The sequence below is a fragment of the Pavona decussata genome, unplaced genomic scaffold, assembly GCF_977016875.1.
Source record: "Pavona decussata unplaced genomic scaffold, jaPavDecu1.1 SCAFFOLD_67, whole genome shotgun sequence".
Classification (NCBI taxonomy): domain Eukaryota; kingdom Metazoa; phylum Cnidaria; class Anthozoa; order Scleractinia; family Agariciidae; genus Pavona; species Pavona decussata.
In genome coordinates, this window is record NW_028145486.1 from 119,675 (window position 1) to 130,000 (window position 10,326).

Genomic DNA, 10,326 nt, shown 5'->3' on the forward strand with positions numbered 1-10,326 from the left:
TTTAAGAAAAATGAAGCTAAAATAGGCGTTTTGTTGCTTGACCCCATACAACTTTTAGCATGCTTCTTTTCTGCTGTTGAGGCACCCGTCTTGAATATGAACCATGAAAACCTCTTATTCATTTGTGATGGAAACTTTAAGTGGATCATAACATGTATTTCCTAGTTGTTGCCAAGATAAATGTTCGTACATGTCACAAAGTTTGGTGAATTTTCCTTTGATATACTTATATAGAGAGCGTAATCAGTACTGAATGAAAGTTAAGGTAGTCCAATCCACGATTGGTGAGCCCCGAAGAAGCACCCCACAGTTTGGACGTAGCCTGGCATAAGGGTAACTAAATAACGAAAAGTGCAAAGTAGGACTGATTGACATTTATTGAAAATAAAGACAAAAGCTGTCAGGCTCTCCCTGGGCTTTTTTCTTTCTTTTTTTTTTTTCTGAGTATTTTAATTTACAATTAAAAGTGTATGTTAAGCATATTGTATGTTAAATAAAGAATGTTGGAAAAAAAAAAAACATTTATTGAAAAGAATAATTAACTGGCCGCCATTTATGAAAAAGTCTATAACCCAGCGATAGTTTAGAAAATTCATTTTGTGAAGTCACAAAAAATGGTAGCACACGCGGATACTAGCAAAAACATTCATATGATTGATACAGTCAGACGTAGCTTAATCTAAATACATAGAGCTACGAGGTATCTTTCTATATATAAAAAAAAATTAAATAAAAAAAATCCAACGGGAGTCTTCTTGAACTGTGTTGAACCAAGTCTTAAGTTGCCTGAACGGGGTAGTGCTAACAAGATTTTGTTTTTGATTTGCCGGTTTAAAAATTTTCGCAAGAAACTTGAGGGCGAAGGATATTTGCTTGAGGACTTCTTAACATTTCAGCCACCTTTAAATTCACATATTAAATTGCCATTGCTAATGATTGTTTCCCTTCAATTCTCTTAGCTATTGCGTTACCTGTACCAGAGCGGTTCCACCCGCGATTTTCTCCTCGCTGAGTGGCGACAAGATAAATTTTAAAAAAACTCGAGTCACCTGCACACGTCGTCCCATGCGGGGCTTAAAGGGGAATATCATGGGTTTTTTTATATCTTTTGTTAAAAATGATGAAATAAGACCTTCAATGACCTGGCAAATAATTCTAGAATGACGAGAGGAACGAAATCAACTCAATTGTTGAAAGAAACAACTCATTGTGATCTGTTCTAACGCATTTCGGAAACAAAAACGCGAGAACTTGAAAAACATTAGCCTAATATTTTTCAAGTTTCAATCCAAACCGGCCTACTCTGTCTCTGGCCAGAGGCACTAATCGGCAGTTTTATTGCACTGGGGTGATAATTTTTAACAACCTTGACAATTATTCCGTTGTTTCTATTGACAGTCAAACATTTTTGGGTTTTGAAATGACAGCAAATTTTCGTGATACTACCCCTTTAAAAATGGGTGAACACCTTCCCTTGAGGTTTCATCGACACAGCCTTTAATTAACCTGACTTTTCCTGCACTGTCACAACAGAATCAATTTTTTTAACCTAGTGTGAGTTGTATATAGAACGAGCTATGAGTAACTCGCGTACTGTGGGGATTTGTTGCTGTTATTTCTCAAAATGATAGACTGCAAGCAGTCTTTTTCTTCTCCTAAGTTCTGTAGCACGCGCCATGGTCCACGCGACGAATCTAGCGAGTGGCGAGCGACGAAGCAACGAGTCGCGAGAAACGCAGACGCGGAGGGAAAGAAGGAGAAGTATTTTTTCCTCCCTCTCCCCAATCTCTCCTCGTTCAGTTTTTTAATTTGCATAATTTCAGTACCTTCGCTTAGCCTTACCTCCGCGTTTTCGGAGGAAAAAACTACGAATGCTCGCAGTCTACCAAAACGACACTCCTATTTCAATTTGTAGCCAGCAATCTCCAAACTATTCGCTTTTGTCTCAAGAAGGTTGAGTAAGTTGTTTGAAATTCTCAATTTTAAGTCTTAAGTTGCCTGATGGAGGAGTGATACCAAGACTTCGTTTTTGACTCGCCGGTTTAACAATTTTCGTAAGAAACTGGAGGGCGAAGAATATTTGTTTAAGGACTTCTTAATATTTCGCCACCTTTAAATTCGCATATTAAATGTCCATTGCTTTTGACTGTTTCCCTTCAATTCTCTTAACCATTGTGTCACCTGTACCAGGGAGGTTCCACCTGCGATTTTCTCCTCGCTGAGTGGCGACAAGATCAATTTTAAAAACCTCGAGTCACCTGTACACGTCTTCCTGTGTGGGGCTTAAAAATGGGTGAACACCTTCCCTTGAGGTTCCATCGACACAGCCTTTAATTAATTAACCTGACTTTTTCCTGCACTGTCACAACAGAATCAATTTTTTTAACCTAGTGTGAGTTGCATATAGAACGAGCTAAGAGTAACCCGCGTACTGTTAGGAGTTGTTGCTGTTATTTCTCAAAATGATAGACTGCGAGCAGTCTTTTTCTTCTCCTAAGTTCTATAGCATGCGCCATGGTACACGCGACGGATCTAGCGAGTGGCGAGCGACGAGCGACGAAGCAACGAGTCGCGAGAAACGCAGGCGCGGAGGGAAAGAAGGAGCAGTATTTTTTCCTACCTCTCCCCAGTCTCTCCTCTTGCAGTTTTCTAATTTGCATAATTTCAGTACCTTCGCTTAGCCTTACCTCCGCGTTTTCGGAGGAAAAAACTACGAATGCTCGCAGTCTACCAAAACGACACTCCTCTTTCAATTTGTCGCCGGCAATCTCCAAACTATTCGCTTTCGTCTCAAGAAGGTTGAGTAAGTTGTTTGGAATTTCAAGAAGGATTTTTTAACACACGAAGCAAAAATACCACCCTCTTTAACATACCAGTTGCCAATTGTTTTGGTTCTCTGTTTTGCCTGTTTTGCTTTGTTTTGTTTTGTTTTTTTTTTTCTTCTTCTTTTCTTTTTCAAATCTAGGTGACAAGATTATATGACAGCATTTTAAAATAAAGCGCAACCTTGACAAATGCTACTGTTGTCTTTTTTGACCGAAGCAGGCGTACAACATTGATCCGTCGAGAGTGAAGAATTAAATAAAATCCGGTAAGTACATATACACAGTAACTGTTTCTCAGTGTAAGAAACTGGAAACAATTCATCGAATTTAAATTGCAATTTTCAGAGAAGTACATACAGCGAAACTGCGCCTTCTGATCTAACACCTCATGTATACGGCGACTTCAATGGCGATTTATACAAGGCATAAATAGGACGGAAAACTTTTTCGAAGAAAAAGGTCATCTTAGATAGAAAGGGCACGTTAATGTGATATCGGGATGGGCACGATGTCTGAAATTCTCGCACGAATTCCATCAGATCAGACGACTGTAACCTTTAAAATCATGTTCGTTCCATCTCATGGTAAGACGATTTATCCGTCTGTTGGTCCAATAATGCTACACCCGTCCGTTTTTCGTCTACTAGTGTGGTTGTCAACAATCATTATTGAAAAAAAAACAAAAACAAACAAAAACACTTTAAACAGAGGAGCTCAGTTAATTCAACATCTTTATGCCAGATACTCTGTTAACACGACCAGATTCTCCTGCCTGATTTACGACTGGATTAATAGGTTCTTGGTAAAGCATAGTGATAATCTAATCCCCGCTCCTGTATTTTTCGATCGGTTCGATCAATTCCCTTCGATAATAAACTGACCTCAAGGCATTGCGGGAAAGAGCGAAAATGTCCACGTCCAGTTTAGTCTTCAAATCACTAATATCCAAAAGGTTTTATCTTGTATTGGCCTTCATTTTTGCGTCATTAGCTTAAAGACCAAAGGCTCGTTTCTCGAAAGACCCGGTAACTTACCGGGCCCGATAAGTATATTTTGAAATGTTTTTTTCGCCGATTAAACAGTGATTACAGAGATAGTACTTGGCCAATGTATTCATAGAACTATAAGATTTTCAAATTTAGTATTCAAAGCTAACAAAAATTGATTTCTGTTAAGAAACATTTATCACCAAAGACACTTATCGGGCCCGGTAAGTTACCGGACTTTCGAGAAACGGGACCCAGGAAGAACTAGCCCTTTTAGCACATTAATTATACATGACGAACTTTTGAAGAAAATTTTAGTGGACTTGGACTGTTCTTGCCGTATTTCTCAGTGTGTGGTGGTGAAATGGTCTCGCGCACTGTACTTTCGCCGGATGAGGCTATTGAAGGAAATGCCGGGTCCATAGTCTGGCACAAAATTATTCGATTCTTATAATATTGTTAACATTCCACACCGTCTCTCCGTATCTATCCAGGTTTATAACGTGGTACTATAATCTGCGATTAATTGTTGCGGTTAACTAACAGCTACTAACGTTAAAATGGCACAGTCTCCCACCAACGGGGGAGTAGAAATGCGTTAACTTTAATTGGTTCATGCTGGAACGTGTTCTCCGCAAAACGAATTTCAAATAGTGTATTGTTCAAATTTCGTCAAGTTATTAAAGTGCTACTGTGGTCAAATTTTCACCTCTTGAATTTTTAGTTTTATCACATAGAATTCTACGAAAGATTAAAAACGCCGTTTACCGTTTCTTAATATCTGCATTGGTTCCGGAGATATTTAACTTTGAAAAATGTGTAAAATATGTAAATGAGAGGACTGATGACGTCATAGTATCAACTCAATATAACATCAAGCATATAAATAGAGTTATCTCAGTCAATTTACAGTAGAGCAAAAAAACTTGAATATCTCTGGCCCAAAAAGAGATATTTGAAAATAGTAAACGGCATTCTTCTTCTCGTACAGACTGCTTGTTTATGTTTCAAAATGGCTTAGATTTGAGAGACGCGAATTTCGACATAGTAACACTTTAACCTATGCGGTTTGGCTCCTCAAATATTTAAATAAGGTGAGGTCGCAGCACTCTTTTTTTATTTAAGAAACGAAGAGTTACAAAGGTTAATAGAGTATTTGTCAACACAAGGAATTATTTTCTGAGGAGGATTACAAAATGAACAACGGCTTTTAATAGTAGCTGATTGCTTTATTTTAATTACATTCAACGTCAAGTTTGTTTTAAAAAAGATTTCTGAACATTATTACTGAGAAATTGGACAAAATAATCTAGCTTCAAAATTTATTGCTCCTAGAGACAAATGTGAATTTTTAAAATAATCTTTATTATTATATATTATTAATATTGAATAACATCTAGCTGTTATGTGTAGCTGTTAATATAGATTTTCAGTTTAACTCAATGCACAGTAGAGTTGCATAAAACAGAGGATTGCCCTTACCAACATACAAATAACACACTGTTAAAGGGACTATGTCAGGAGGGGGCCGGACATGCGCAGTAGAGTCCGTGCGTTGATTGAACCACTTTGAAATCGTTGGCCTATTTTTGAAATACCGTCGGAGAGTGCAGGAAGCTGAAGCCCTTTTCACTTGCCTGAATCGCTTTCATCTTCGGAAAGTTAGCGATTTTTTTTTTATTTTCAAACGGTACTCAGAAATAGCCCATTTTACAGTTGTGTGCTAAGTGACCTGGTCTTTGATTCTAAGCGAGGCTGGGGGTGACCTTGTTTTGATACAAACCTCACTGCTTTTCATATGCCGATCAAACTGTTCTCATGCTAACTATTTGCATTTACATATGAAAAGCAGTGAGGTCTGTATCAAAACAAGGTCAACCCCAGCCTCGCTTCCAATTCAAGATCAGGTCACTAAGCACACAACTGTAAAATGGCCTATTGCAGAAGCTGTTTGTTGCAATATTTCTGAAATCGTTAGCTGTTGGAGTTTTAACGTGGATTTTCGATGCCCACTCGCGGTGGCCGTCGTTCTGGCTGCGGCCGAAAAACAATGTACCACAGCAACGGCACAAAACATAGAGTTTGGGATCGAGGACATCGAAAGATTTACCTTGATGGCTTCGATGGCAATGGCGGACAAACAATAATACCTCGACGAGTTATATGCAAATTAGTCTCAACCGAACTCTACTGCGCATGTCCCCAGCTAACATAGTCCCTTTAATAAATCCAGCGCTAATGTGTCAATAATCACGTTTTGATTTCATATCTTTTAGATCATGTTCGGGTTGACAGTGTTATTACTAACCTTACGCCTTTCGAGAGCAGGTAAGGACATTATTTGTCTTAGTTTAGGAACCGTGGAAGTTCCAAGTCTGATTTTTATTTCAGAAATTGGAGAACGGTGCCTTGTTTGGTCGCTGCGCATCCGTTCTGCGCATCTCGAGGTGGCCCGAGAAAGTCGGGTCTCTTAGGACGGTACCTACTGATACAAAGATATTTTTTGCGCATTTTTGACTATAATGACTAAATGCTAAAAGGGTGTAAAAGAAAAAAAGAAAGAAAACTTAAATAAATAGTAAAGTAAATTAAGCAATTTCAAATAAGGCACGTTGTGTTTTTCTTATTGTGTTTTCTCTAAACGCAAATATAGCGGATATTACATGACCGCGCAGAGGTACGAAATTTCTCTTCGTGTGTTGAAGAATATTTCATTCGTTCGCTGCGCTCACTTGGAAATATTTGTCAACACTCGAAGAGGAATTTCGTAACTCCAAGTGGCCATGTAATGTTCTGCTTATTATATAAACACCAATGAAATATCAAATAGTTGTAAAAGGCGCGGTTTATTTTCGCGTTTATTGTTTTCGCGCGAAAGCTCAACTGGTATTGCATTGGTGTTTATATAATAAATAAATATTTTAAGTCTTCGCTGCCACTTTATTTATTTGTATCCCCACTCCCCACCCCCTTCAAAATTTCTGGTCAGTGCCTGAAAGTTTAATTTATTTTATTGTTTTGAATTTTTTCTTTCAAGACTATACTGGGATTTTTTTAACACTCGATACTATAGCTGATGACTGATTAAGGTGGCTTAACAATTAAGTTAAATAGTACCTCGTCTCGTTTGCAATTACTTTCAAAGCCTGCATCTCTGAGCACTCAAAATAGGCAACGTGTAAGTTCAAACTAAAGGCATTGTTGTTATGTTAGTTTCGCAGAGTTTGGTGAGTTTCCAGGGCAAAAATGACATATTCTGAAGCAGCAACAAAAACTGTTAAGTTTAATGTGCAGAAAATTCATCCATTAGGTTTTCGCCATCGTTTGTCCGTAACAAACTCTACCATCTACTCACGTGTTAGTTTTAAATGTTATCATTTGGATCTTTGGAAATTCTTCAATTAGTGTTTTCAGTATAAATTCGGCCTGATTAATTTAAAAATAAATTTTCTGCAAAAGTTCAAAGTTTTGGCAAAAGACCACCTCCCTTCTTTCTGAAGTATTCATCGGACAAATTTTATGAATTCTAGTCTATTCTATATATTCTCGAGAGAATGGTGCGTTCTCTTGAAGGTCACAAAACAATCACTCTCAGTTTTTAATTAACTGCGCATGCGTTAGCACCACCAACAGAGTTCTCCTGAAGAAGGTGAAACACATGCAATAAGATTAAGTTTCCTTCGACTTGAATTTCTCCTCAATTAACTAAGATTTTAGGGATAAAACCAAAACCTTACCATCATTTTTTCCATCATTTCTCTCAGCCCTTGAGCGGCGCGCGCTTATACCCGCCTCCAGCTTTTACCACAGAGCGCTTGCAAAAATTTGTCAGCTCAACCATCTTAATATAATTAACTCAATAGCTTAAATATGATCGAATAATGGAGATAAACGCGGGCATGCACAATATTTTTTCTCCCTTTTCTTCTATTAAGATACACTTACCTATAAAGTCACGGGGCTCGCACAATTCTCCAAAAGCAGCGGCAAACTTCTGCTAAAATTACAAGGAATTGGCCCAAACCAGACGCCTACAGGGAAACCAACGGCGGGTGGTGGCCTGGGACCACAACCAACAGGAGGTGTTCAACCAAAGACGCCGACAGGGAAACCAACGGCGGGTGGTGGCCCGGGACCACAACCACCAGGAGGTGTTCAACAAGCAGGGGGTATTCATAACTGATTTAAAAAAAAAAGATAATCTCAAAGCCATAGTTTTCCGAAACTTTAATTTTAAATGGAAACGTATTGTCAAATTAAACCTTCTTTATGAATCGTTAAGGTCTTTCAATGAGCCAACAGAACAGACAAAGTTTAGACGTTTGATTATTTTAATGCCATTTATTTGCCTTGTTTCTTTCTAAATTACAGTGCATTGAATCTTATTTTATTGCTATAATTTCTTTCGTATATTTCATGTATTGTGACATAACATAAGATTCAGTTTTTTTCACAAGAAAAGTTAATTCCCTATAAATCAGTTAACCGGCTTAGTGAAGTATACGTTCGTTGCATACCGCACATTGATTTTTGTATTTTTATTAAATTGTGTCCATTATACGTAAGTTTGTTCCTTTTGAACTTAGAGTTACAGAACTATGATTAAACTGTTATTCAAAATTCAGCTTCTGGTTGCATTTTATGTGATAGTGGGCACAATTTAGTAAGGTAAAAACATACATACGTGATAACTTCAGAAAAAACAACAACAACAACAACGACGACGACGAATGAAATATGACATTAAAATGGTATGGGCTAAGTGCTTGAGCAAAGAAAATCAAAACTCCTCATTAAAATATTCTTCTTAAAGCATCACTTTATACCGTTGCAGAATTTTCGCCATTTGCGCAAGAGGCACTGAAGGTTCACAACCGCTTTCGCACAACACACAATGCTCCTCTTATGACGTTGGACAAAGCAATGTGTCAACAGGCAGCCGCTTATGCTGCTAAACTTGCAAATATGGGAACACTGCAACACTCGGCAAAAGATCAACGCCAGGGACAGGGCGAAAATCTCTCTATGGGATGCAGTACGAAGGGTGGACAAACTGCTACGCAAGCGGTGTCTAACTGGTATTGAACTTTTTTACCATTACATCAGATTTTTTTTATAATTACAGCAAATTGATCATCAGGGCACGGTTGTTCGAAAGCCGATTAACGCTTATCCGCGATTAAAAGTTAATCGAGCCTTTCGTCTCGCTCGTTTAAAATGGTTTAAAACTCTAATTTCGAGATAAAGGTTAAGAAAAGTCTGAGGCAAAACTGAGGGACAAAAATATTTTGGGAGAATCTTTATTAATTTCAATTTAACTCGCATCAAAGTTCACGTTAATTTAGGATTAGCTTAATCGGGCTTTGAACATCTAGGCCCTGTAATAGCAATGATAGAAATATTTGTCACAGCCATCTATGGTTGGGACAAATATGTCTTAGTCCTTAAAGTGCCTATGAAGTAAATTTTTTTTTTGGCGTTTTTTTGAAGTTTAACATGTCTTAATTACGAAATTAAAACAATAAAGTGCTTTTTTAGTCGTACAAAGTAGCCCAAAATGAGAAAAATAGTGTCCCGGGGACTGGGAACTAGTTTAGCGTTTGATGACGTAGGAAATCCCTCAGAGATTTCTTTACAACACATCTCGCCTTGTTGTTACACAGAATTACCCAATATTTTTATCGCAAAAATTTTCGTGTTCAAGGTTTCCCCCCCAAAAAAATGTCGGACAATGACAAAGTAATGTCCTCTACCAAAACTTTTCCAACGGATATCTGAAAGAGTCAAGCGATTCAGACAAAATGGAAGTTGTTGCAATCGTTTGACCCGATGCAGATCATACTGGCGTCGAACAGCTCAAGAACAAGACGAGGACGAACATCAAGATGGCTACCGTTCTGTGCGCTTGATTCGAAGGTGACGTTTCAGTGAATGATTGTTTAGTACTCGGATATATTTTGCCGAAATGAAAAGACGAAGAATTTTGCAGTTTGCTGGAAATTGTCTCTCCAAACTCAATTTTGTTCAATTTGAGAATAGAAAGCGAGAGAGCACAGATGCTGCAAATGGAAATTGCACAGGCCCGTCAAAAACTCAATTTTGATCAGTGTAAGTTATAGTTTTTAAAAGTCAGATCGAGCGCGTTAATTTACAAAGCATGATGAATTTTCTGTGATGACCAACAGGATGGTCCTTACGCAAGATCTTAATTTGAGGTTGACAAACCCGGCTAAGCGACTCCCGCTGTGTATCTGTTGTGTTGATAAAAGCCTTTGTATAGTTTTGCTTTCTTGTATAAGAGATTCTTCCCTTTCGATCAAAATGTGGTGTGACCGCTCGTGATCGTGAGGGGGAATGCTCAAATATACTGAATGGAGGTTTTCTTACTGTTTGTTAGGATTAGTTTTCGATATGCATGGCAATGTGTATGCTACAATTTCCAGGTACAATTGTAGCTTTGTGGCATTTGTTTACATTTATCGGCTCAAATTAAGCAAGATTTCTGGGAGCGCTAA

The 10,326-nt window shown here is 38.0% G+C and overlaps 1 protein-coding gene across 1 annotated transcript in view; it reads left to right on the forward strand.

Annotated features, from left to right (window-relative positions):
- Positions 1-2,682: 2,682 nt before the first annotated feature.
- Positions 2,683-10,326, forward strand: part of LOC146477904 (Golgi-associated plant pathogenesis-related protein 1-like) — a 9,447-nt gene continuing 1,803 nt past the window's right edge. Inside the window, exons 1-5 of the mRNA XM_085112591.1 lie at positions 2,683-2,803; positions 2,966-3,091; positions 6,088-6,139; positions 7,747-7,980; positions 8,646-8,889. Coding sequence (XP_084968717.1) covers positions 6,091-6,139; positions 7,747-7,980; positions 8,646-8,889 — 527 coding nt within the window. The 5' untranslated portion in view covers positions 2,683-2,803; positions 2,966-3,091; positions 6,088-6,090. The remainder of the gene's footprint in view (positions 2,804-2,965; positions 3,092-6,087; positions 6,140-7,746; positions 7,981-8,645; positions 8,890-10,326) is intronic.